This window comes from Carettochelys insculpta, chromosome 10, assembly GCF_033958435.1.
Source record: "Carettochelys insculpta isolate YL-2023 chromosome 10, ASM3395843v1, whole genome shotgun sequence".
NCBI lineage: Eukaryota > Metazoa > Chordata > Testudines > Carettochelyidae > Carettochelys > Carettochelys insculpta.
Window position 1 is genome coordinate 51,035,461 of NC_134146.1, and position 27,498 is coordinate 51,062,958.

At 49.2% G+C, this 27,498-nt stretch overlaps 1 protein-coding gene across 3 annotated transcripts in view; it reads left to right on the forward strand.

Moving 5' to 3' along the window:
- Nucleotides 1-3,976: 3,976 nt before the first annotated feature.
- Nucleotides 3,977-27,498, forward strand: part of CCDC50 (coiled-coil domain containing 50) — a 66,922-nt gene continuing 43,400 nt past the window's right edge. Inside the window, exon 1 of one of the 3 annotated variants that reach the window (XR_012646764.1) lies at nucleotides 3,977-4,255. Coding sequence is in view for 2 of the 3 variants with exons in the window: in XM_075003860.1 (XP_074859961.1) it covers nucleotides 4,207-4,255 (49 nt within the window). In the remaining variant the exon portion in view is untranslated. The remainder of the gene's footprint in view (nucleotides 4,256-27,498) is intronic. The other 2 variants (XM_075003860.1, XM_075003862.1) reach the window with 2 other exon arrangements.

Below are 27,498 nucleotides of genomic sequence, written 5' to 3' on the forward strand. Positions count from 1 at the left end.
TATTCCACCAATGGATGGAGAAACTGAGAGGGAACCCTGGCTGGAATTTCTGCTCCTTTCCTCACTGGCAGGGGCAGAACGAGGAAGGCAATAGAACCGCCAGCAGCTCGTCTGGCTGCAGTGGGGCCTCCCAGGTAATGTGGGATGGGGAGGGGAAGAGCGCGAGGGCCCTGGGACAGGGTGAGTCATGTGGGAGGTCACATGCCCCTCACCCTTAGCTCATGTGCCCTTGCCCCCCCATACAAGGAAGAAAATAATTTTACTTTCGGCTCTGCTCGGGGGACTACTGCAGCCCCCCTTCCTCCCACCCCGCCCTCAGGCCAGGTCTGCGTTACTGGCACACAGGCAGAGCTCTCCCCTTCCCTCTGCCGTGTGGATTTTTCACACTTCCATGAGTGATGTTGCTATACTCATGATCTCCCATGAAGATTGTGCTATGGTGACAGAAGGCTCCTCAGGGAGGTGCACTAACTACTCCCATGGGAAAAGCTCTTCCTGCCACATAGGAGCATCTTTGCTAAAGCATGCAAAGGACAGACAGACCCAGGTGGTCGGCAGGAGGGAAATGAACCTGTGGCTTTAGGGGCTAAAACCCTGTGCTGTACAGCATGAACAGAAAGCCAGCTGGCCCTCAGCCCACGCTGCAGAGCAGAGACTTCCCTCTCCCTTGTCAGTGGTCTCAGTGCCGCTGAGTTACGCATGACAGTGGCCACCGTAGCACTGTATGTGGCGACAAGCCCCAGCATGCACAGGAGAGCGCTGATTCCAATATCCACCACGTAAGGTGCTTTGGGATCCTGCAGGGTGAAATGCAGCACAGAACCACCAGTTGTTATTACAATGGTGCTTGCTATTTATTTCATCCCCATTTGTGGTCATGTTCTCTTTATTACCTTTTAGCTCCCTATTCCTTTCTCAAAGTCCTCGCCCAAACACGTATCACAGCACCAAGCACATGATGGTGCACAGGGCCGAAAGAGGCAGGACACTGATGGAGCAGTTAAAAGAAAATGCCTTGTTTCACCAGCTGGATGCAACCTGACAGTGTATTATTGCCCTCTGCCACCAACTGCCAGTAGTGCCCTGTGTCCCCTCATCCAGCCTCCATGGGTCTCTGCAGGTATTATATCCTTGCTACAGGGATATAATAGGCTGGAGGGTTCAAGGCCATTGAGAGTGGATGCAAAGAGCTGCACCAAGCATCATCCACTGACTCTTTATCTATACTGGCACGGAGCACTTGAAATGTGCCTAAGTCACTTCCAGGACCAGTGGCACCAACACTTCAGCAGTTAAGTTAGCATTTGCGTCTCTTGTGTCTGATTGCTTTACGTTGGTATTTTGGGCCTCCAGCTAGCACCTGGTTAGCCCCTCGGCCACGCCTGGGTGGAGATCAGTGAAGACCACAGCAGGAATGTTCACATGGAACAAGCTGCAGCAATGTGCACTTGAACCAGCATTGTTCCTTTAGGGCACAGGTGGCAGGTCAAAGTTCAGGGCCTGTGGGAGTTCCAGATGGCTGCAAGAAGGGCTGATCTAGTGTAGTCTCTGATGCACTCTTGTTACTGACAAGGAACATGCTGAGTTCTGCTTTCCTGCCCCGAGAAGGAACCAAGAACAAGGGCAGCAGCGTCTTAACTTACTGCCTAAAAAGCTTCTTTAGCAACTATCAGACCCCAAAGCTCTCTCTAGCAGCTCCTTTTTGGCCACCCTGTGCTTACAGGCTCCTGCTGGGTTGTCTGGCCTCTCCCTCTCTGGTCTGAGCTAAGGCTTGGGCTGGGCTAGCAGTTTATGTCAATGTAACTCTGTTGCTCAGGGGCGTATCAAATCCTTGTGCCCTTGAGTGACGGACGGTTTAAGGGCTGTAAATTCTTGTGCAAAACCCATTACAGCTATGGGTTTCTACTGCCAATGTTGCTATGGACTCTGGGCAAGGCAGAGTACCTACACCAACAGAGACCCTCCCATCATCTTCACTGAAGTGCTACAGACATGCTGCTGCAGTCTTAGATGTGTAGCCCTTAGTTCCTGTGGGATCCATATGCCCCTACAGCCAACGAACAGACAAAAAAAAAACACCACCATTTACACAGAGCAGAGGTAAAACAGGTACCCAGTGAGTTACCTGAGTAAAAGTGCAGCTTTTTGGGGTGGGGTGTGTGTGTGTGTGGCTACCAGTATCACTCTGGAAACCTACTTGAGTAAAAGTGCACACACCACACTAAATTGTACTCAAGTATTCAGAAGTGAAAGCAGCTGCACTTTTACTTAAGTAACTTCTGAGGTACTTTTCCCACCTCTGACACAGAGGCAGCTCTAGCCAGAGATGATAACTCGGGGGGGGCTCTCAGGCTTGAGCACCCATAGGGGAAAGAATGGTTCGAGGGGAGTTCAGCCACCACTGGCAGAGCCCTAGCATTTCCCTTCCACCCCCACAGCATCTCCCTGTGGTCTGTGCCTCCCCTTCCCCCAGTGCCTGCCACAATCAGCTGTTCTGTAGTGTGTGGGAAGGAGGCTGGGGGGAGGGGAAGGGAGCAAGGATGCAGCATGCTCGGGGTGGAGTGGGGTAGCCGGGGCAAATGTGGAATAAGTCAGGAGCTGAGCATCCCCCCAGTCCTTTGGAAAGGTGGCATCTGTGGCTGCAGCTATAAGCATGCTGAGGAGTTGCCTGAGGCCACAGATGTGCAGGCAGCTGATTAGGCGGCCCAGCTGAGTGGGATCCAGGTCACAATACTGTTCACTCAACTTCGGCCCAGTGCCCCGTCTCTCGTGGTAGTGAAGCACACTGCCTCTCGCTTAAAATTTGTCCTGCAGCTTCTCTGTTGTTAGGAGGCAGCCAGGCCAAATTTGAATGTCCGGTGAGGAGGGGGGCTGCAGCAGCCCGCACACTGCTAAGGTGGCTGGTTGTCTTGAGCGGCCTCTGGGGTCACACATGCTTTGGTTTTGCCTAGAGGAAATTTATACTCACAGTTATTTACACCTCCCAATCCTCACTTTCCACCCCCTAGTAAGCTCATCGCAATAGCAACAGCCTAAGCACCTGGTTTTCAGGTGTCCTTAAATATAAGCAGGGTTAGCAGAATTTACTGTTATTGATTGTACCTATCAGTATGATCAATGCTGAGGCAGTTTTTCTGAGGTTTACAATTTCACTTTTTCAATTGTGGTAAATTATGCAAGACCCTGCAACAGTTATGTGATGACAACAGACGCCCAGACACACAAAATTAGAGCTTCATAAACTGCTAAAACACAAACTGGCAACACTGCACGCCAAAGTACACAACGTCACTACCCTTAAGTCAACAGATCGTTTGTACCAGGCCTTGTGCAGAAGTCTGCCCCTGGATTTGGACCCTCATAAGTTCTCAAACGGCGGTTTTCGTACTTTCCCTTTCTGCGTGTTTTGATCCTTCTCGGCGGAAATGGTTTGCTATCAGTCTGGGCGTGTGCGTGCGTTAAACTGATGCTGACTTGTAAAACCCTAACCCGGCCAAGCTGCAGTGTTCGCAGAGAGGCCGCAGTGAACTGGAGGGTCTCTGCCTCTGAGCGGCGAGACAACTCTCTTGTTGTGCTGTGGCTCTGAATTAACCCCCTAACGTCTGCAGGGTGGGAACCGAAGCACTCCCACGCCGGCAGCCTCGGGATCCCCGTTCCCTGGGCTCCTTTTGTCTCTGCCGGACCCTCCCGGCTGCCGCTTCTCTCTGAGCCCGCTCCAGGAACAGCACGTGTGCAGCCGCCAGCCGCCAGCCCCCCCCCCCCCCCCCCCCCGCGGAGAGCGGCTCGCACAGCCCTTCACCCCCGGTGCCCTAGGCTCGTTCCTGCGCGAGGAAGCGCCACACATTCAGGGGCCAGCGGCGCGGCGCAGCTCAGCTCGGCTCGGCTCGGCAGGAGGGGCCGAGCCACCCCTCCCCCCGGGCTGTTACGCGGAGGGGAAAAGGCCCCAGCAGTTGCGGTCGGGAACCCGCCGCTCCCAGGCGCTTTGTGTCCTCTCTGCCGCTCCGTACGGAACGCGCAGTGGAAGTTTCCTGCCTCCGGTTACATTGTATCGCGGTCGGGGTGGCGGAGGGGTTAACAGCTGGAGCTGCGCGGCGGCCGGGGGAGAGCGGCGGCCCGGATTGCCTCCCCTGCCCCCGGCCCCACGAGTGCCCCCACCCCACCCCGGGGGCAGCCGCAGCCGCAGCCGTAGGAGAGCGAAAGCCCAACATGGCTGAAGTCAGCATCGATCAGTCCAAGCTACCTGGCGTCAAGGAAGGTGAGGGGCGTCGGGGGGCTGCCCTGCCCCGCCCCCCGGGGGTGCCCAGCGGGATTGGTTCCCGCTGCTGGAGGGAACTGGTGTGGGAGGCGGGGGGATACACCCAGGAGCCTGGGAAGGGGGCTACTGCTGCGGGGGGGCTGCCTGGGCCGGGATGGGGCGGGGGTCAGTGCGTGTCATGCCCTGCCTGTGTTTTGAAATGTGATTCTCTTTCCTGCTGGGCCGGGCTGGCGGGCTGGCTGGCAAAGGCTGGGTAGGAGGAAAACCCCAGCCGCTACCACAGCCAGGGCCTGCGTCCAGCCAGGAGCTTCCTAGGCCGGGAGGGAGGGAGAAATGTTTCTGCTCTGGTGCAAGGCGGGCTGGGAGGGTTTGTGCCTTGGGGAAGCTACACCCTGCCCACGGTGGGAACCACTTCCAGCCGGGGCTGTGGCAGCAGCCCTACTTCTAGCACCCCGTCGTGTGGCACCGATCTTGCTTTTGCAGTCGGCCCTGAGCTCCCCCTCTCCTTTTTCTCAGTCAGTGTCTTTCTGGTGAGCAGAGACCCCATAAGAACTCCCTGAAGACGTGTCAGTGGGCTGTAATGTGGTTCGCTGAAACACCTATGTAAAACGAACCCTGTGTGTTACAAACTGGTGACGATTTGTAGCTCTAGGCTGCCTCAATGTTCCTGCTAATCTTTTCCATCCATATGCAGAATAACTTTATGTGTACCCAGGCCTGTGCCAAGGTGCACCACTGAGAGAAAGACAAACCTGGCTGTAGGTGCTCTGCTGATGAGCTGGGTGGCATTGGAACCTCTCTTGAGTGGCTGCCCCAGGTCCAGGCATACAGGGAACACCGGTGGATTCCCTGTTGTTTCTCGGAATTGGTTTAAACTTATTTCGGATATTTTTGCTGGTCATAAAACGTTGAAGGCAGAAGGGTGGGATTCAGCAAAGGCAAATTAGACAATGCTTTGAGCTTGCTAGAGATCTGCACATCCCTGGCAATTTTGCTTTCCTGAATATGCTCCACGTGTCAGGGTTCTGGTTGGAGACAAAGGAAGAAGCACTTTTCCTTTTGTGTGATCAGCGGAAACGGGGACCAGAAGGCAGAACCTTTTGTATCAGTCCCCTAGAATGGCTCTGTATTATTGCCCCCAGGAAAGGGTGGGGCGTGAGAGCTGGTGGTGGGACTCCAGCACATCTGCAAGCATGTCAGACAATAAACCATGCTCGGGAATAGCTGGGAGCCTGTTCACGCCATTGATATGCAAATACACTCCTCACAGCTCTTGCCTCTGGCAGGTTAGAGGCTGAGCATTGCCCAGGAGCAGAGGGAAAAGGCAGGATTGCAGATAGTGAAGAGGTTTATCATCTTTTCCTGAGCGATTTGATTTTACAACAAACATTGGCCCACAACATGCATTGTTCCCTCTTATGCTGTAAGATTTAACCATGTTTTAATAGTGCTCCATGTGTCAGTGTTCAAAGGCATGGTTCAATTACGGGTCAGCCATGCCTCTGCTGAAAGGACAAATTTGTTCTCACCACAGTTTCTGAGATAGCCATGTGGTGACAGGTCTCCCAGTGTCACTGGTGTTATCCGTGCCCAGTGCAGGTCAAATACCGAATCAGAGTGCAGCGTAGCTGGGATTTTACTTCTCTGGGCTTTCTGAGGTTTGCATTGCTCTAGAACGAAAATATCCATAGTTCAGATTTTGCTGAGAATTACAGTTTAACTCCTACTCAGAGGGCGTGCCCAGTCTCAGAGAGGTAGCTCTGGTAGTCTGTATTTTCACAAAGCAAAAAAGCAGGCCTGTAGCACTTTCATTAGGTTTTGTGGGACAGGCCCACTTCTTCAGATCTGGAAAGGGAGTGTGTTCTAGTAACTGCACAAAAGGACGGGGAATTGACAGTTCTGGGTTCAGTGCCCAGTTCAGTCAGTACGTCCCTCAGTTTCTCTATCTAGAAGGCAGGGAAAACAATACTGGCCTGCTTGAAAAGAGTGCAGCTGGACTTTAGTTAATGTGCTCTGAGGTCTTATGATGAACCATATTAAGGGACAGCTGCTGTTTTGGTTTACAACCATGTAAATCTTGAGTAACTTCACCAGGCAAAGGTGCTACTCTGCGTTTAAAATAGTGTAGGAGAATGGTGAATGTTATAATTACTGTTTAAATGCATCCAAAACATCGTAGGTGTATTTCCAAGTCTGCAGCCAAGAGTGTGTTTTTTATAGCTAATCCAGAATAGCAAGCATGCCTCTGAGGAGCCAGTTTAGTTGTAAAAACTTGAGTCAATGAGGGGAAACGAACCAAGCCCAACAAATTTTTTGTAATGCTTCTGTTTGTTGCCTAGGGAGAAGGTTAGCATTCAGGTGCTGGAGATTTAAAGTGAAATCCTGTTCCAGTTAAGCTAAGGGCAAAACTCCCTTCGATTTCAGTGGAGTCAAGATTTCATCTTTAGTGCCAGCTAACTGCTGGAGTAGGGGGTGTTACAGAACAGCTAAAAGGTGGGGAGAAGGTGGGGTCTTTGTGTTCTGTAAAGTCATGTTCAGTACCTGTAATTTACTGGAAACACAACACATCAGGTATTTGTTGTGATGGAAAGCACTGAACTCCCAACTGTGCTTTGTTTAGAATCAATCTCTTCATTGCTGAGATGGTTATTTCAGCCTCTGCTTACGATACCACACAAAGGTTTGGTTTCTTACAGCCTCCTCAGCCAGGGAAATATTTACATTCTAGCTCCAGAAAAACATTGTCATTTTCTAGAGGAACATCCATTCTATTTATTTTGGGCAAAGTTCAATTGTGTGAGTCATTAATAGTCTGGGATAATACTTTGCTACTTTCTTTGGTTTAGTTATTTTATTTTTATTAACTCTCCCTCAGATGAGGATTATCACTGAGGCTCTGGTTGTCTGTACAAGGTGTGATGGAAGAATGAGGGTATTGTTGCCATTTTAGGGTTGTGGTCATATAAAATCTCATCTTAACTAAGAAATGCTAGGCTGATTCTGTACTTGGATGGCCACCAAATCGCCAGATGACTTACCCTTTTTAAATGTAAGCCAAATACCAGCAAACGTTTAAATGGGAGGATCTTGGGTAATTAGATGTTTGGTCATCCGACATCAATCCTGGGCGAGATAATGGAGTAGCTTATAGGGGCAGAATTAAATGACAGCTGTATAATTAATACCAATCAACATAGATTTAGGGAAAATAGGAAGTTAGTTTACAGGATCTGGCTTTTTTTAATAAGATTGCAAATTTGGGTGATAGTTTATAAATCGAAAACTTGTGGAATATCAAGTCAAAATGTCTCGCAGAAATCTTACATGGTATACATTACCTGAATTAAAAGCTCTCTAAAAATAGGATTATAGATGGGGAATTGTCATTGTTGCTCTGTTCTACAGGGATGTTCTTGTCCCTTTGCGATTGCATCTAAGTGGGTCTTTGCCCACAAAAGCTTATGCTCCAATATATCTGTTAGTCTGTAAGGTGTGCCACAGGATTTCTCATTGTTTTTAGGGATACAGACTAACATGGCTACCCCTCTGATACGTTGCTTGTAGAACCTCTGCATCAATAGCAGTCAACTCAGGGTTTGATTGTAGTTGTTGATTGTGATTTCTTTAAACCAGTAAAAGCACTAGGGTAAGTGCAGTGAGACCAGAAAAGGACTTTTGTGGCACTCAATAGAACCCCGAGATACACACACTCAACTTGAGCATATGTTGGGTTAACATGACTTTGAGTGGTGGGGAGCTAGCGTTTGGCTCTGGGCTGCCAGGAGCCAGCTCCCCGCCACTCAGAGGAGCGGGGAAACTGACCAGCTGCTGTGCTGGTCAGTTTTCTGGCTCCTGTCAGGGTGACAGCCAAGAGCCTGACTCTTGCTGCTGCCCCCACAGGAGCCAGGAAACTGACCAGCACAGCAGCTGGTCAGTTTCTCCACTTGCATGAGTGGTGGGGAGTTAGCGCTAGTCAGTTTCCCAACTCCCACAAGTGCAGGGGAGATAGCAGCTGCCACCTGGTTCCTGGCTCCTCTCGACTTGCACAATATTTGAGTTACGGCAGGTTGCCCAGGAACACAACCTCTGTGTAACTTGAGGGTCTACTGTATAGCTTATCTCCTTTGGGGAGGGGGCATAGGCTGAACCAGAACTCTTGCTGGTAGGAGGCTTTGCTCGTGTAGCCGAGGCCTCGCTGCTTCAGATCTGTATTAGAAGCCACTTTGCTGCAGAAGGTGCCATTTGTCATATGAGCTGGAAAGTGAAGGTCCTGGCCATTGTGGTCAAAGAAACCATAGTATTGTGTATCAGAAATAGTCGTGTTAGAGGTTGTGTTCTGGTTATGTGTTATCTTGAGCTCTTTCCTGCCTATGTGCATAGCTGCAATTTTAAGAGGATAATAGTCTTTTGCATTTCCTGTCCTGAGCTGCTGGGCATTGTTACTGCCCGCTGTTTGACTGCTGTTCTGTTGCATCTCAGAGATGGCCACACAATGGTAGTGGAAAAATCCGTATGCAGATCTGGGACAAAAGCATGCTGGAGACAGAATTGGTCCTCACTGTTTACTTATTAAGCAGCTAAAAGAAACTGATTTGTGATGCAAGTAGTTGTACAGCAGACCAGTCCCCCATCACTTTGCATGATACCAGATGTTAAAGCCAGGGGATTGTCTGGAGGGCAAAACACAGCTCCCCCTCTCCTCCCTGACTTAAGTAACCAGCCCATTCCTGGTCTTCCTCCTGTCTTAATCTATTTTAACCATTTCATATCACCGGATTGACACAGCACCTATATGTATATCCTAAGGGGCAGGTGTGTCAGAGTCCAGATTTCACTGGGAGATATAAATTATTGACTCTTGGGGCATGTCTACATTGCAGCAGGAGCCCTGGGTTTGAACTCAAGCTCATGCCTAACTTTCCTTCTGACTACACACATCCCACTAAGTCAGGGTGTGGACCAAGGGTCCCAGGACCCTGCAGGGATGGAGGGTCTAACCGTGAGTGAGTCTGGGAGCTAGGGTTCTAGCAGTCAAGTATCGGAGGGGTAGCCGTGTTTAGTCTGGATCTGTAACAGCAACGAAGGGTCCTGTGGCACCTTATAGACTAACAGAAAAGTTTTGAGCATGAGCTTTTGTGAGCACAAACTCATGAAGTGAGTCTGTGCTCATGAAAGCTCATGCTCAAAACTTTTCTGTTAGTCTGTAAGGTGCCACAGGACCCTTCGTTGCTGTTCTAGCAGTGTAATTTTAGCCCCAGTCTGCCAAAAGCATCCCACGGGCTGGCTGACTTTATTCTCTGGACAGTCAAATTTAGTGAACAATCACGTTTTTCCTCATTGCACCATAAACCTAGAGCTAGAGTGGCCATGTTGTGGGAGAGTGCTAGGAAGTCTGGGAAATGGGTAGTTGGATTTAGATCAGCATAACACAGTGCACAGACTGGAGCCTCTGTGTGGGACGCAAAGTTGAAATCTTCCTAATCTGGGGTTGCAAATGAGCATAGGTGCTCAAGCCCTAGGTTAACAAATCCAGGGTTGGCTCACATGGCTTCTGCTAATGCTGGGCTTATGTTGCAGTGTCCACTGGGATTCCCCAGAGCTGCTCAGATCCAACTGCTCTTCCCAGGATACATGAGTCCCTGTGATCCTTTTGGTTGCCTCTGCCGGGCTGTGATGCAGGCACCTGTTGCATGGGATTGAGACTCAGATCTCTGTCTGCCGCAGGCAACTGACCAGGCAGTAAAGAGACCACAGCTTTGAGGCCAAGTCCAGAAGGTACTCCTCGGCTCCTGATCTGACCTGCACAATGCAGGCCCCAGAACTCCCCTGGAATGAAGCCTTGAGCCCATCTCAATTTAAAATGTTCATTCACTGCCTTTGATGCCGAGTTGATCAGAACCCATGAACAGCTGTCTAGTTTATTCTCGGTCCCCTACGCCAGCTCATCATTTATTTACCTTCACCTGCCCCCAGCATTTCCAATAGGCACCTGCCCTCTGAAAGGAACTGCCTTCTCCAGACCCCAGGCTCCTCTGCAGCTGCGTCCCCCCACCTGGACCTGGGGTAAGCCTCACTGGGTCAAGTGTCATTTCACACCTGTGCTCCATTGCTTTCTCTGCCCTCCCCCAGCTTTCCTGAGTGTAGACAGGGCCTGACTGTTTCAGGGTGGCTCTAGGGGTGGGTGGCAGGGACAAAGGTTGCATTGCAAATGCAGGTCTCACTGAGAGCTCGAATGTGACTTCTTTACAGAGCACCGCACTGTAATTTTACAACCTGGTCTACAAGCTGGTCATTCTGCTCCGAAGCCAGCTGGCTTCTCCACACGTGCCCGTGGCAGGCACAGCTGCTGCCTGTGGGGAATAGGAAGAACTTGTATGGATACATTCTGCCTTGGCAAAGGTTTTCTCTGAGCAGGCGGGCTGCCTGGCTCGCAGTGCACAGCTCTTTTATACGATTGAATGTTAGTTTGTTTTGCGCATCAGCCCCGTCTTCCACTTCCTCCTCCTCCGTCAGTGCCTGCCCTCTGACCACTGCAGTTCACCCTGACCTTCCCGAGACCCTCACTAGGAGAGCCACGTGGCTACCAACTCTGCAGCAGGATGGGTAAAAATTGATGATTTAAAAAAAATTGGATTTTTCAATTTAAATCAGATTTTTTGAATTTTTTAAAAAATCATTGATAAAATGTGAATTTTCTCATTTTAAAATAAGTTACAATTAAACCTCATCACAAACATGCTACACATGCACTTACAGTCAGATAAAGTGAGTTAATGGCTCCAGTTCAGTGGTTCCCAACCTTTTCACTGGTATGGACTCCCAATTACCCCTGCAACCATTCGTGGACTCCCCGCCAAGAGCCCTTCCCAGATCATTCACAGATCCCCCCCGTGAAAGCCAATTCTAGCTGCTGTGTACACTTCATTAAATGAAAAAGGAAGCCACAAAGTAGATTTTTCCACAGCAATTAATAGCATTATTTAGTTTGAGATTTGATTTTAAAAGTATTGATTATAACTTTGCAATATATTTACAACTTATTTTCTATGATCATTTTTATTTATTTATATTTTTTCATGAACACCCTGCAGACCCCCAGGGTCCAGCCAAACTATCTACTTCTGCTTCTTGACAGATCTGAGTTTTTAGTTTGTTTCTCAGCAGACTAAAAAGGTAATCTGTGCAACAAGCTGGTTAGGCTTGTCTTTGCTCTGCACTTATGTGGGGGTGGATGTAATTCAAGAATGGGACAGAAGTTAGTTAACACAATGGCTGGGTCTACACTGGCACAAATCTTTGAAATAGCCATGCTAACGGCCTTTACGAAGATTACTAATGAGGCCCTGAATTGAATAATGAGCACCTCATTAGCATTAGGTCGCTTCAGGCCAGGGCACTTCGAAGGCCCCACTTTCGAACATGCACTGCATGGCTACATGGGGGACCTTTTCGAAATAACCCACACATTTCGAAAAGGACCTCCGCGTAGCTGTGCCGCGCACGTTTGAAAGCAGTGCTGTCGAAGTGCCGTGGCCGGAAGCGACCTAAGGCTAATGAGGTGCTCAATATTCAATTCAGCGGCTTATTAGTAATCTTCGAAATGGCCGTTAGCATAGCTATTTGGAAGATTTGTGCCAGTGTAGACAACAGCCATTGTGTTAAGAAGAGAGAATATGTAGGGAAGGATGGAGGCGGCACAGACAGGAACAGTAGAGTGGACTGAAAGGGAATGGGAAGACATTATTCAGCATACACTGCTACCGGTGTGCCCCTATGCTTTTGCCACAGAAAAACCGTCCTGGCTTCTGAGCATAAGAGAGAATTTAGCTGGGAATATTTTGAAGATTCATTCCGGAAAAGGTCTCAAATACAAGTGATGCAAGAAGATGCAGGGCCTAGTTGCAAGAATGAAACATAAGGAAAACTGCTTATTGGGATACAATGATGTAGGTGAAGATGTGGCGATGGCTGAATGGATCAAAGGGTTAATCACTTAAATAGTTCACTTTGCAATGCATCATTCTTCAGGACTCTCTCTCTGCCTTTTAGTGTAAGTGTGATTTGACAAGTAAATTCCCAAGCTGTTTGCTGTGTTGGATGGTGCTGGAAAAAAAGTTTAGCTTCGTTAATCCTTGTGGTTTGTTTAACCCATTAACAAGGTTTAGAATCTATCACTCAAGTACACAATACAGAAAGCTGCAGTTATAGAAATCTAGATTTGCCAGTTAGCGCAGAGTTTCATTTTCTTATTTTATATTACTCAATACATGCCCCTTAGTTTGCAATATCCTGGCCACAGACCATGACAGTGGTGCCATAAGTCTGGTTTCCTATTTTACTTCAGCATAATTCAGCTTTTCCAAGGGAACCCCACTCTGTACTTGTTTCTTTCAAAAAGCAGAAGTGCCAGGGAGTTCAATGGGGTTTAATTTTGGAGTAAGTGCACTTTGGGCACAGTCAGTCTTAGCTTTCTTGGTAACTTAATTTAATCGATGATACATGTATTGGTGATTTAAATCACCTTGATGTAAATCAGTCCACCTTGCTCTGAAGGCAGCTGATGGAGCAGACATTCAGTGTCTCTCAGTCACTCATGGAATCTGCCCAGATCTCCTGATGTTGTTCGCTTATGTTAGGCTCTTCAGTGAGCCTCTGGCCTGCACTGTGTTTCTGTAAGTAAATGAGAACAGAGGGAAAACAATGCAACGCCTTTCAGGACTGGAAATACACTAAACCCTCAAAATATGTGCAACCAAGCTGCATGTGTCTCTGGTTAACGCAACTGCTGCCCCGATAGGACCAGGAAACTGCTTTTGTCAGGGGTGGCAGCCACAAGTCAGGCTGCTGTCCTTGACAGGAGTAGTTTCCCGGTCCCCGGAGTGTGGGGAACTGGGAGCCAGACAGCAGCCTGGCTCCAGGCACCCCTCCACTTGCAGAGCTGGGAAACTGAGCAGGGCGGCAGACCTGGTTAGCTTCCTTGCTCCAAGGAGAGGAGGGTAGCCAGGAGCCAGGCTGCTGCCTGGTTTCCAGCTCCAGGGGCGGGACCTGGAAAACTGACCAGCTAGTCAGTTTGCCTGGTCAGTTTCCCAAGTCTGGCAAGCAGCTGGGAGATGGGAACCAGACTGCCCCTGGTTCCCTGCTCCTGGCTGGCTCTGGGAGCCAGGAAACTGACCAGCCCTGGTGGGCTGGAGAGTTTCATGGCTCCTGCAAGCCCAGGGAGACTGGTTCCCATCTCCTCTTGACTTGCACAAAAATTTGAGTTACGCTGGGATTGCAGAAATGCAACACTCATGAATGAAGGGCTTACTGTAGGGTGAAAATTCTAGGTGATTGGTAACTGAGGCCAGGGTAGAAGAAATGCCTTGGGATTTCTCAGAGGTTCAATATGGGGGCCCAAACAATGCTCATCAAGAACAGTGAAAAGTCCTGTGAAACCTTATAGACTAACAGATATTTTATAGTATAAGCTTTTGTGGGTAAAGACCCACTTTGTCAGATACAATGTAGTGAAGATTCCAGATGTCTGATTATATTTATACTTATGCTAATTACAATTATACCTCTAGCATTTCCATTGCATTGCATGTGATCAAGTGGGTCCTTGACCACGAAAGCTTATGCTCCAAAATATCTGTTAGTCTACAAGGTGCCACAGGACTTCTTGTTGGTTTTCTGCAGTGCATGTTCAGTAGGAGCTTGGTTGAGCCTGTGGGACTCATCACACCTGTGACTGGAGCTATGGAAGTTTCTGTAAGACCACTCATCTGAGCATTGCCGCTGGCCTGGGCATGATATTCACACAAGTATTGTAGAGGGTTTGGCCTGGGGTAGAAATACTTGGTCCCTGACTCAAAAAAACCCTTTTCTTCAAACAAAGGAACTCAAGTGCCTTTTCTTGTTCCTCTTTTTCACATCTGACCACTCTAGGGATTGTGTCTGTTGCTAGGGAGGACCATTGCACTAAGAAGAACAGGCAGCCTTTGGCTAAGGGCTGTGTGCATCCTCACCCCTGGCTCCCAAGCTTTCTGCTGGCAGCCAGTTGTAGGGTATAAGTAGGCCCATCATCTTCAGTTTAAACAGATTTCCCCCAAAAATCTATAGCAGTCAAAAGCCCCTGCAGCCTGTGCCACTTCCCAAGGCTCCCATTGGGCGGGAACAATGAACTGCAGACAATGGGGGCTGCAGGTGGCCCTACTGGCGGACACAAGGTAAACAACTTGTCTGGTGGCCTGCCAGTGGCTTACCCTGATGAGCTGTGTGTGGCCTTTGAGTTGCAGGTTGCCCATCATTGTTCTAGACTAGTGAACAGACATGCATGCACATCTGAACAGACTGATGAATGCCCTCCCTGTACACATTTCAGTCTGCTAATAGAAAGGTTTAAAGGTCTGATCCCCTCAGATGGGAGGACGATGGCAATCTGTATCCAAAGAGAAACAGAGAGGGAGCCGTGCTAGTCTATACACTATCAAAACAAAAAGCAGTCAAATAGCACTTTAACAACTAGCAAAATAACTTATTAGGTGAGCTGTTGTGGGACAGACCCACTTCTTCAGACCATAGCCATACCAGAACAGACTCAATATTTAAGGCACAGAGAACCAAAAACAGTAAGCAAGGAGGACAAATCAGAAAATTTTCTGTCTGTTCTATTAGCAGACAGAAAATTTTCTGATTTGTCCTCCTTGCTTACTGTTTTTGGTTCTCTGTGCCTTAAATATTGAATCTGTTCTGGTATGGCTATGGTCTGAAGAAGTGGGTTTGTCTCACGAAAGCTCATCTAATAAATTATTTTGCTAGTCTTTAAAGTGCTACTTGACTGCTTTTTTTGATAGTGTATCCAAAGAGGTTTCAGAATGCAAGGAAGTACTGGAAAGTTTAAGAAAAGAACAAAAACAAGAGAAAAGGGTGAAGCTGAGAGTACTCACTGCAAATGGTGAGGCCTAGCTATTATATGTAAATATCCCTAGGCTCATAGTTCTGTGCCTGCAACAGTAAACTGTTTGTTCAATTTGAAAGTTTTATTTGGAGATCAGGGCTATATTGTTTTCTTATACTTGGACATGGGATTGTGGTTTGAGTTCTGTTTTAGTTCTGTGGAACACCACACTGACTTCCATTCATCAAAGTGTTAATCTACTGAATACTTCCCCCACCTTCCCTTCACCAAAATGAACCTGAATATCCAGGGAAGTACTAAATTTTTCCATCGGTTTTTACTGATGTCATAGTAAACACTGATTAAATTCCCAGGAAAAATAAAACAGAATGTAAAAATGAAGGGCCCTCTGTATAGGGCACCTGAGGCTCAGGGAAGCAGCCTCTCTCCTGCTCTGTTCCTAAAAGGAGGGCAGGGAAAATTCGGGTGCCCCTCCTCTTCCTCCTTGGGGAGGGGTGGGGGTGTTGCTTTTCAGCTCAGGAGGAAGTGGCCCCATTTTGCATGGGTGCCCCTCATGCTTTTTTAAGTTTTCTGAGCTGAACCTCTTCAGAGAAAAGTACTTGGAATACTTAGGAACCAGGTATGTATCTAGCCCAGGTTAAATCCTCTGCAAGGCTCATATGCTTCTTGTTTAGGGCAGGCAATGTTCAGATGAGCAGCTTCATAGCTTCACATGGTAACTTCCTCATAGCTCTAGTCCCATGTGCACAAATTTGACTATCCAAGCGAAGTGGATGGGTGCCACCCACCTGGCCAGTTTCACAGCCACCTACTTGCTTCCTCATCTAGAGTGAGCCCGAGCTCAAAACACGAGTCTCAAGAGCAAGGGAGGTGTGGCTGTTGTGTGTAAAACCCTGGACTAGGACTTAGGAGATTTGGCTTCAGAGACTCTCCCTGTTGACGGGACTCTCTGGATGAGTGAGTAATTAGAATATTTTAATGAGTCCCTGAAAAAGGGAGCAGACTCCCTGTGCGTTGGACGCCGGGACCCGGGCCAAATCCCTGCTGCGAAACCCAACCTGGATAATGCCCACCCAGGTGAGCCTCTGGACTCCGCCCAATAAGCGTCCTGGAGAGGAGTGGCTAGCAGGAACAGTGAGACTAGGACAAGGGTGGAAAGTTTAAAAACAAAGTAATTAAAATTTTATTAAGGAACACAACAAGATTAACACTATAACAAGTAACAGTTTCTTAAATGCAAACTTTCTTATGTTCTATTGATACGTACATTCATTTTGATAACTGTATCCATTTGATAACTTGTTCTTAGATCTTGAACTGATTTTATTTTACCGCAAAAGAAAAAGATTTGATTACTGGGATAAGGGAAGGAGGAAAGAGGGATACAGGGATGAGGGTTGTTAGGTTCTTAGAAATCCCTGCTGTCTCCTTGCAGAGCCGGGGTGGGGGTGCTAAACCCCACCTCCATGCGGGGTCAGGTTGCTGGCCCAACCCAAAAGGTTGGTACCCGAAGGCCAGTTGGGGCTGTCCCTTTATATTGAGGGGGTCCCTGGTACCCTCTTAGTGGGCCCAACTATTGATCCTGGGAGGCTTGTGCTCTTCCTCAGGTCACTGGGTAGGATTAACAGATAGGGAGGCAGGGAGGCAGTGCCTTCTCCGGCAGTGTATTGAGAGGGGGTGAACGAGGATAAGGGGGGAAGGATAAAAGGGGAAAAGGTTAGTTGAAACTTTTACCTTAAAACATTGAGAGTAATATAACTATAGCAACTTAAGCTTACACTTAACAATGATCACTAATTATTAATTATATGTGCCGATATTTGGCTACAATAGTAAACCCTGCCTGGGATGTCCAGGCCCGGCCTCAGAGAGTCGAGCCCCTGGGCACTTCCCTCCCCTCGTCAGGGAAGGGAACAACGAAGGAGCAACCCTCTGTTCCCTCGTAGAGGCCTCCCAAGTTCCCAGGTGGGAGTGGGTATAGATAAAAAGTAAAGCAGGTTTACGTGTCCAGTTCGATTGTGCTACGTCCAGTTCAGCTAAAGTCCAGTCCGGTGAAGAGATGTCAAGATGGCGGGCGGCGGGAGCGTAGGTGCCGCGGAGGTGGCAGGCTCTGAGCTTCAACTGGTGTGCGCGCAGTACCTCACCCTAGGGGTGAGGCCAGTTCGCCGCTCACCAGATCCGCCTCCGAGCTGCTTGTTGACGGCGGGGTCGAGGGTGCCGCAGTGATGGCAGGCTCTGGGCTCTAACAGGCAAGTGCGCAGTACCTCACCCTAGGGGTGAGGCCAGTTCGCCTCTCGCCTAGTTTACCTCAGAGCTGCCTTTGCTCTTTTAGGGCTGAGGTGCAGTTAGCACCACAGCGGACGGGCCCTGCTGGGCGACGATGGTGTCTCAAAGAATCTTCACAAAGGCTTCTTAGCCGGAGCTCTTCACAGAGGCTTTGCCTTTGAGGCAGCTGGCCTAGGGGCTGGTGGACGCCTCAGGGGCCAGCACCTCCCCGTGCAGATAGCGGAGTCGTATCCGCGCCAAGGGCCGGCGAGCGCTGTGCGGCGCTGCCTTATATTCCGTGATCTTATACATAATTCATGAGGCTATTTACATATGAGAGTTCTAAGCGCATGCTTTCAAACAGGTCCTCTGGGCCAGGGAAGCCTCTGGAAGCCGCCTCACCTGTATCCAATGAGGAGCCTGGATTTCAAATCCATGATTCTGAGGTGTTTGTGAGTTCAGGTTACCAGGGAAACCAACCGACACAGAGTGACCGTTGCAGGGGGCTGCTAACTGGCAGCCTATGTACCTTTTAGAGTCTACCTGCCCCTGTAATGATGTTAAATGGCCAAAGGCTTGTTTCCCCTGGCCCACGGGGACGATTATGCCTGAGGGATGAAAGATCCCTGACACCTGTGTCTCTGGAATAGGTAATTCAGTCTCTTGGTATCAGGTCTGTGCCTGTGGGATTGTAAGTGAGAGTCCCCACGTGCTGCGCACAGCAGGACCCCAACACCCGCTCTAAGGGTAATAATAACTTACATTCTCATCCCAGCGCCTGTCCCGATGGGCCGATGACATCATGGGTCTTTGTGCATCAGTGATTCCCCCTGCTTTAAAGGGACCCTATGCCACGTGGCACTGGGAGCACTAACTACTTAGTGTTTTAAGGGGCTTTGAGATCCTCAAAAGATCTTTGGCTTGGGCGGGCAGTTGTGGACTTAATCTGTGGCCCCTGAGATTCCCCTGTGGTCATGGCTGTGCGGGAGAGAAAGCCGAAGTGGGTTAGGAGTGAGTCACTTTCCATTAACTTCTGTTTTTTATAAAACCATGTGTGGTAAAGTATGAGGCCCACATGTACGTGGGTGAGTGTTTCCCCCCACCAACTCTCTGAACCAGAGAGCGGGAGGGACTGCTTAGGAGAAGCTTGTGGGATGACTTAGTTGGGGTTGATCCTGCTTGAAGCAGGGTGCTGGACTTGATGGGCTCCTGAGGTCCCTTCCAGCCCTCAGGCTCTGTGATTCTATGAAACAATTGTGAGATTGCTGTGGTGATACAAAGTGACAAGTAAGGGGGAAGGGACATAACACTGCAGATATTGGAAATATATCAGCACCAGTGAGAGATGGGAATTACTCAGTTCTTGTTCTGGCCCCTTTTAATAGGCTAACAGGATAAAATTAAGCAAAGAAGAACTTGGACCGAATATTAAGTTCCTTGGCAGTCCTGTAGACCCTGCTCCCAAAGGACATGGTGGATATTGTTTTTGTCCAGTCCAGCTGTCAGACACTAAAGCAGGTCCCTATTGGAAATGCTCCTACAGAGATTGGCTGGGATGGCCTTTCAGGTGTGACTTCTGTGGAGTGGTTATGGTTTCAGTGGAACACTCTCTCCCACGTGCATCAGTGTTCTCCTTAACCTTTGGGTGGGGAGTTCTTTCTCCTCACCATGCAAAAGTGTGATAGCTCCTCCCCTCTAAAAAAGCCCACACACCTGTGACCGTGATGGCTCAGCAGCTATTGCCCCTTGTCCTGTTCATCTCTGAGATGACTGGACCTGATGTTTAGTCATTGTGTGGAGTTCCTCTTCTCCAGATCCATCCCAGACCCTTTCCAGTTGGGCTTCTGCCCCTTGCACTCAGCTGAGACCACTGTTGACAAAGACTCAGATGACCTCTTTCCAGCCAGAGCTCAGGACCAGCACTACATCATCATCCTCTGTGGCCTGCCAACGGCCTGTTGCACGATCATCTATGACTGTGCTGCTTCTTGTAGTCTTGCCTGGGTTTCTGTGGCTGTTTCCTCTCCTGGTTCTCCTCCAACCTCTCTCTTTGCTCCTGTGACACGTCTTTTGGGGATTTTACCCATCCCCTCTCCAGATTTCTGTGTGAGTTCTGTGGGGCTACGTCCTTTCTCTATTCTCTCTCAGTATCTTGTGTCCTGGGCAGTCTCGTGTGCAAACACATTCAGCTACCATCTCTGTACTGACAACTGACAGAGCTACCTCACCACTTCAAACCCGTCTCCTGCTCTCCAAATAAAATTTTTGCTTGTGTCTCCAACACCTCTTCCTCTTGAATGTCTAGCCATCAGCTGGAGCTCATCTTGGCTAAACCGGAGTCCCTATTTCTCCATCTGCCCCAAACTCTGCCTGCTACATCCTTTCTTCAGCCATGTAGACAACACCACAACTCTGCATGTCACTCTGGCCCAGAGCCTGGGTGTCTACTTCAATGCTGACCTTATGCTACATCCTCACTGCAGGGTACATCTAAATTCTGCCTGTATAATGTCTCTAGTGTACAGCCTTTCCTATCCATCCACACTGCTAAAGTGCTCATCTGCACTCACCAGAGCAGGGTCTGTACAAACTTTAATGCCATCACTCAGCATGACGTCCGTAATCTCTTGCAGAGGAGTGCAGACAGCACTCTTATATGTCGGAGCCTGTCCTTTTTAGGTTTGTTTCTGAGTTTTATCTCTAAGGACTGAGCCAGCGTTGACGTGCTGGGAGAGCTGACACTTCAAGTTATCCGCTAACCTCTTTACCATCCCCCTTTACATCTGTCTGCATCTCTCTCCTGAGTGGCCACATAATCCCCTTTGTCAAGCTGCAGGGCCAAGGGCTTGAAAACGCTAGCTCAGCAGCCAAGGTGCATGACCCTGTCTCCTCAGAGCTTTGTGCTGGAGCTGCTCTGGGGAGGCACCAGGCCTGCAGGTTTGAGGAGAGAGCAGCGGTTTGAGTGGGGAGTTTATTTTTGGATTTAACAGAAACGAGAAGCACAGTCTATTGGGGAAATCCTGCATGTGCCTTGTGTGGCACGCATCACTTGAAATGCTGAAATAAAGGCATGTTAATGTAGGACTGCGCTGGACTACAATGTGACGCATTTGCTGGGGGCCCAGGAAGTAAATGCTCCCCTAGAATGCAGACGTTCAGTGAGGTGTTAGCTCTGTTCCTTGTGCTGTGTGGTATCTTGGGGTGCGCACAGAAGTGCTCTGATTCACTTTGGGAAGGGCCTGATTCTGCACTCATGCAGCGTTAACCTGAAGCCTAAAGGGAGGCAGTGGGTGCTGAGCTGTGCGCAGTGAATCCACGAAAAACAAGTGGAGCAGAACCAGTCCTGTTTGCTGTTTTTGGAGGGCCAGTTTGTACATGGAATGAACCACTGGTTATTAAGTGCTGAGCACTCTCTTCTCAGGTTGGTTTCTGTGGAAACCTGCATGACTCTTGGCATGACCAGGGGCTGGTGTCGGTACACGCTGTACCTGGTTCACTCCTCCCTGCCCCTCACGCAGTGCGAAGGGGGTGTAAAAGGTCACCAATTCTGATCTGCCCTGGGATGAACAGCCAGGTGAGGCACAAGGCCGCAGTAACTCAGACTCCTCACAGAGCGTCTCTGTGCTCTCGCTGTTTCACTGGCTTGTGTAGTATAATGTATCAGGATTCCAGTCCTGCCTCACAGAGGTGAATGGGAGCTTGGTCCTTGACTTCCAAGACAGCTGATTGAGGCCTTAGCAAGAATATAATTCCCCCAAATCCAACCTTGTGAAGGGCCTGCTGCAGTTAGTGATGGGAGCAGTTTGCCTCTGGTGTAGGCTGAAATGATGAATCCTCATAGTCTTTCTTGAAGGTGGGCTGCCTGGGATCTCCCATCCCACTGGGGATGCCAATGTTAAATTGTAAGCTTGTTCTTGTAGCCACCTACCCCTTCCACCTGTGTTCTTTTCCCTCCTTTGCACCTCAAGTGGAAGGAAGTTGTTTCCCACTTGTGCTGAGTGGTGTCTTTGGGCTGGTGGATGCTGAGGGAGCCAAAAAGGAAAGATAGAAGACAGAAGGTGGTGCATGTCCTTAGCTGGTTAGGAGTAAATGCCTGAAGGACAATAAAGACTTTAACGTATCATGGTTTCTCTAGCACCTTTCTTCGCATGGGTCCCTAGACACTATTGGGGTGCACACGCCAACAGGGAGCTGCAGCCACCTCTGAGGTGGTGGGCAGCAGCTACCATGGAAACCAGGGTTTTCAGAGGGTTTAGTGACATTGGGGGCCAGCTGGACTGCCCCTAAGAGGGGCTGATTTTCGCCAACCTCTTGGCATCCACCTCTGGAAAATGTCTCCTTTTTACTGGCCTCGAGTTGGCTATCCAACAGTGGGAGTGTCCCAAGTAACTACTACAGGTTGAACCTCTCTAGTTTGGCACTCTCTGGCCAGTTGAACAGGTCTGACAGCATCCGTAATCTGGCATGATTTTAGTTAGCTGGATGACCATTTAACCATGGGCATGGCCAAGTTTCCTGCGGTCCCATAAAGCTTATTACAGCCATCAGCCCTGGTTCTGAGTTCTGTGCTGTTGTTCAGCTGCAATTTACCTCTAAATGTCTTCTAACAGCCCAGCAAGCAGTGGAAGTGTGAGTAATGCTGCTGCTAGAGAATATTGACCTCCCATGGTTCGGCAAAGGTCAGGTCACAGCGGTGCTGGACTAGAAAGGTTCACTTTTGAAAACCTGTGCAGCTAGGGTCTTGAAATTCCATGGCCTTCGGCAGGAGGTGGAAGAGGAGAAAGCATTCAAGTCTCATTCCCAACCTTTTCTTCCCACCCCATGCCCCAGAAAACGGCTGGAAAAAGCAGATCTCTCGTTCTTGGGAACCCAGGGAATCATTGGTCTCCTGTTTTTAAAATTAAAATGCACCACCTTGAGCTTTGGGCGTGTGTCACAGGCATGCACTGACCTGCTGGAGGTTTTGCAAGACTTGGTGTGCAGGATGCACTGACTGAGGTGTGAGTGCTCACGAGTACCCAGAGAGAGCATTCCTCAGAGGGGAGGGCTTGTTCCAAGGCTTTGTGGACAGAGCTTGAGCCTGGCCCCATAGCCCTGACCTGAAGCCACTAACACTAATGCAGAGAATGTTATTCACGCTCCGTGTCCCAGTTCGTGTTTGCTGAGATTGTCAATAAGGCCAATGACTGTAAAGGCACTTTCGGTAGTGGATGTTTGTCCATTAGAATCTGGGCCGGAGTTTGCAACCTGTGGCTCCAGAGCCACATGTGGCTTTTTGAGGACTTCTTTGTGGCTCCCAGTGCTATAATGGCCAAGTACGAAAACCCCTCCTGACTGTTTTTGATGAACAGTGAATGTCTAAAAGCCCAACAGTGAACAACTCATATCTAAATAGCAAACGATAGGTGTTCTCAAAATGTTGGGTAATTCCCCCGTTAATATGTGCTGTGCATTGTTGGGATATGATACTGTAGCTGTTCGATTGTGTTGCTAATAAAGTCTTAATTTTGGAAAAGAAAAGGAAGCTTGGAGCATTCCTGTTGTGGAGGGCAACGCACATTTTAAGAAAGAAAACAAATTGAATGTGAAGTAAACTTGACATAAATCAGGTGGGTTGGGGAGTAGAAGTGAGGAAGATAGTGGCACAAACCTACACACAGAGTGCGAGGAAATTGAGTATGTAAAATTTTGTCAGTGTCCTGTAGTAAACATGTGGCATTACAAATCATGTGCACTGCTCTTCAAATAGGGGTTACAAAAAGTATGGTTTGACATTTTGTATTAAGGCCTGTCTCGTGTTCGTGTGCATTGCAGCTCTTGAATTGCTGAGGGTTTTTATCAAATTTGGGAAAAAATGGGCTTTTGCTGTTTTGATTGCAGACCCTGCTTTGGGCTACGACCCTAAACTCTGCCTGAGGGCCAGCCAACCTCCTCAGCTGGTGGCTCTGCTCAGTTACTGCCAGCAGGAGCTACCACTCCCTTGAGCTGTCCAGCCTTGTGTCGGCACTGTACCTTGCTCCCCCCAAAGCAGAGTTGCCCTCTGCAGCAGTATCCTGATTTTTCATCCTGGCACGGACTGCGTGAAACAAGGAGGTGTTAATATCATCTGTCTAGCCCAGGTTCAAGCTGTGTGGGATTGGCAGGGCCAGCGTAAAGAGGTGCTTGTTCATACCGTGCATCAGTGTGCCAGCCCGTGGTTCTTATCTGTTCAGCGGGGGCAGAGAGAGGATGTGATGTGAGATCCATACAAGTGTTTTGCAGACTTTTGTGTTCATTTTTGAAGGTGAAACTCAGTGCGTTGCATGTTCTTCTGGAAACTGCCGTCTGGCTCTTTCTCAGATCTCTTATCTCGGAGCAGGCGTCTTCTCAGTCCTGTTTCACTCAGTGATTCAAGGAAGCAATTTGCAGCCTTCAGAGAAGCTGCCAAATTGAAAAAGGTGCACAGTTGTTATTGCCCTGTGAGAGACTTTCAGGAGAGTTTTTTTTTTTTTTTTAAATAACTCAGCATCTTTCCAAACCCAGGGGCTGGAAGTGGGTGCACCTGCTGCTCTCAATCTAGCTTGTCAACAGTGTGACAGTTCTGTGGGGGCTTTTGCACAGTGGTTTTAGCTGATTAAATGGCTTTGTGTTCTCCCTTCTTTCTTCCCCTCACTCCCAGCTTTGAGATTCGAGAAGTGCAGATGTAGTGCACTGAGCATAACACTGACTTGCTGGCTTCTCCTGTGCTTTGTAAACAGAACTTCTGTGAATGGGACAACTAAAGAAAAGTGGCAAGAAAAGAGAGCTGGGTTGTGGTACAGAAAGAAATAAGTGTCTGGGGAAAGGCTGATGAATCCCTTGGCCCCAGAATTAGGCAATATCTCAGAGCACAACAGAGAGGCCACCGTGTGAGCCACTGGATTGTCTCAGATGGATATACCTGTAGGGTCTGAGGTTTCTGGGCATTTATGCAGCATGTGAAGCTATGTGTAACACTGGGAGCTGTTGTCAGTGTACTGGGACCTGGTAAGGCAGCCGCCATTTTATGCAGCAGACGGGGTGCAGCATGGTATAGAGGGAAGAAGTACACACTGTGCTCTATCCTGCACTTTACTTTTGTTCTTTCTTTGTTGTGTTTATGTAAATAAATAGGTAGGCCTGAGTTTGCCTGTTGCCTGTGCTTACTTCTCTTGTTTTCTCTACTGCAAACTGGCACTGGAAGCACTGACTTAAGAAGTGGAGGCAATAAGCAAAGCTAAGAAAGCTGAATTGTTTAAATTCATATGTGCACGTGCCTGTGTTTTGTCTCTGCTCTTTGGCAGGTGGAGATCTCAGCAGAGACCCCAGTGATGGTGTAATAAACAAAGGTGCTGAGCAACGATGAACAGTTCAGTGGGGGTCTCAGTGCTTAGGGTTTCTTTCACCCCACTACTTGGGGACTAGGTGGCAATCAGGCTGTTTTGTGATCCCTGCAGGAGGGCAGTTTCACCCTGAATGCCATTGCTTTGTCCTTTGTGGGGAATGCACCCTGCTGTGTCTCTGGAGATCTCCCCCATCAGGGCACTTTGTTCAGCTGTGGGAGCTCAAGAGAACATCTGGGATTCCTAGACCGACATCTCTGCTCTTCCCAGCTGGGTGGGGAGCGATTTAGCATAACAGCCCCTTCCTGTGACAAAGCCACCTTATTTGGAGGAAAGTAACCCTGTTGCCTGGCGAAACGTAATACAAACTAGCATCTGAAGAAGTTAGTCTTTACCCACAAAAGCTCATGACCTAATACATGTGTTAGCCTCTAAGGTGCTGCAGGTCTACTTGCTAGTGACAAACGTGCTTGTCAGAGCATTTCTGCTTGTATCCCTGCTGTTTCTGGGACAGGCTGACAGCCCCAGTTGGGCCCACCGAGGTGAAGTCTTGGTCATGGATGACAGGGAATGTTCATAAATGCTGTCTGTAGTCGTTAACGCATGTAACTTAGGGAAATGGCATTTTGCTGATTTAGGTTTCTTTGCAGAAATGGAAGCATGAACTTCACCATTACCCTGTCCCCTCCTCCCCAGATGGAACTCTGCACACAGCTGCAATGCAAATGATACGTAACACTGGGGGTATTTCATAGAGCTTGAGTTGCGTAGATTGAAATTGGGGAAGTTGATTGCAGAGGGCCATGCATGGACTGAGAATGGCACATGGAACTAATCATTTGTATTTGCCTCAGAACGTGGTGCGTGCCCATAGCGAAGGCTCTGCGGGTTTTCTTGACTGTATTGCCTGTTGCTGTCATATTGACTTTATTCTGGTAAGACAGGGCGAGATCTTCAAGGGTGCTGTGCCCTGCAGTTGTTCCTGTCTTTGCTGGCAGTTGCAGGTGTTCAGCATCTGGCCCATGGCTAGTCCGTGCCCTTCTCTGTAATGGGTTGTTCTGTCTTACTTTTCACATCATTCTCAGTGCCCAGTTACAGGGGCCTTCAGCCAAGGCTGGTGTCAGATGACGGTCAAAGACTTCCTCTGGCCTCAGCGGTGGCCAGCAGCTTTGGCAGTGCAGAGAACGAGCTTTACTTGTAGTGCGCTCGTTTGCTCTTCTGACTGCGCTGACAGTTCATCTACAGGCTAGTGGGTTGATTCCTCAGCCCTGCAAGAACGAATCCAACTGCATGCTTGAGCAAATACAAGGTTTGTCTTTGCCACGTCCCCCTGGTGTGCATGGCTGGCTTCTTCAAGCTGGGCTCGGGGACTACTTCCTAACACTGGAATCTCCCTAGCAACACCAGCTAACTGTGAGCACATCATGCCTGCCCTCTGCTCTCTACGCTGCCTTCTCCAGATTGAAGGTCTCTCTCATGGGCGGTGGGTAATGTGGGCAGGGGCAGGCAATGCTCTCCTGAACTGTCTCACCTGGTGCGGCCCAGGCTCCCTCCCCCAGGCTGCCCTCGTGGGTTGCAGAAGCTGGGGAAGGCAGGCTGGGGGCTGGCTGCAGCCATGCCCCTCGCCAGCTCCCTGGGCTCTGGGGCTATGCTTTCATGGGCTGGGGGCTAGCAGCTCCACTGTGTGTGCATTGGGGTGGGGGTGGCCACACTGGAGGTGGGGCCTTGAGAAGAAGGGGTGTGGCTGGGTGTGGTCTTGCCTCTCCAAGCCATCGGGTCACCCACCATCCGCGGTCTCCAGCCTTCCTTCATGGTATTCTGTGGCCTAGGTTGGAGGGACCAAGGAGACCTGGGCCTTCCTCTTTAGAAAGCAGGTGGGCCTGGCCCATATACTTCTCACCACAGACCCAACTGCCCCTTGGTCCGCCCTCCAGCCAGACTGGGAGACTGGGCAGGTCTAGGGAGCTGTAGACCCTCTCGCTGCATAGGGAGCAGCCCCTGGCCTGTGTGTGGCCCCCAGCCTAGGGCTGGTGGAAGGTCTGTTGCTCCACAGCTGCCTGGGTGGCTTTTACCCTGATGTGGCTCTGGCTGTTCGGTCCCTGAGACCCTGCTACCAGGCCAGAAGCTGGAGCCAGGTGGGGCTAAGCAGCATAGGAGCTGAGGCCCTTTCACCTGCTCTAGTGGGAGGTGTGGGCTCAGAGAGCAGCCCCTGGCCCCTCCAGCCCAGGGAGATGAAGCTGGTCTGGCAGAGTGTGTTCTTGGGTAGGCACCAGAGGGGGCAGGGCCTGACGGTCCATTGCCCATTGCCTAGACCAGCTAAACTTGTGGTCAACAATTCCCTTCCTCTAGCGCAGGGGTCATCAGCCTGTGGCTCTCGATCCACATGCAGCTCTTTAAGGACTTCTTTGTGGCTCCCAGTGCTATCATCGCAAAGTTTAAAAAAGTCCCTCCTGATTATTTGCTAAACAGTGAACTTCTAAAAGCCCCCAAATGAAAAAGACGTATCTAAATAGCAGACAGTATGTGATCTCAAAACGTTGGATAACTCCCTCTTTAATATGTGCAGTGTGTTTTGGGATACGATACTGAATCTATGTTTTGATCATGTTGCTAATAAAGTCTTGATTTTGAAAAGGAAGCTTGTGGCATTCCTGCTGTGAAGGACAACACACTTTAAGAAAGAAAACTGAAGTTAAATGTGAAATAAAATTGCTGTAACTAAAATAGATTTGGGAATG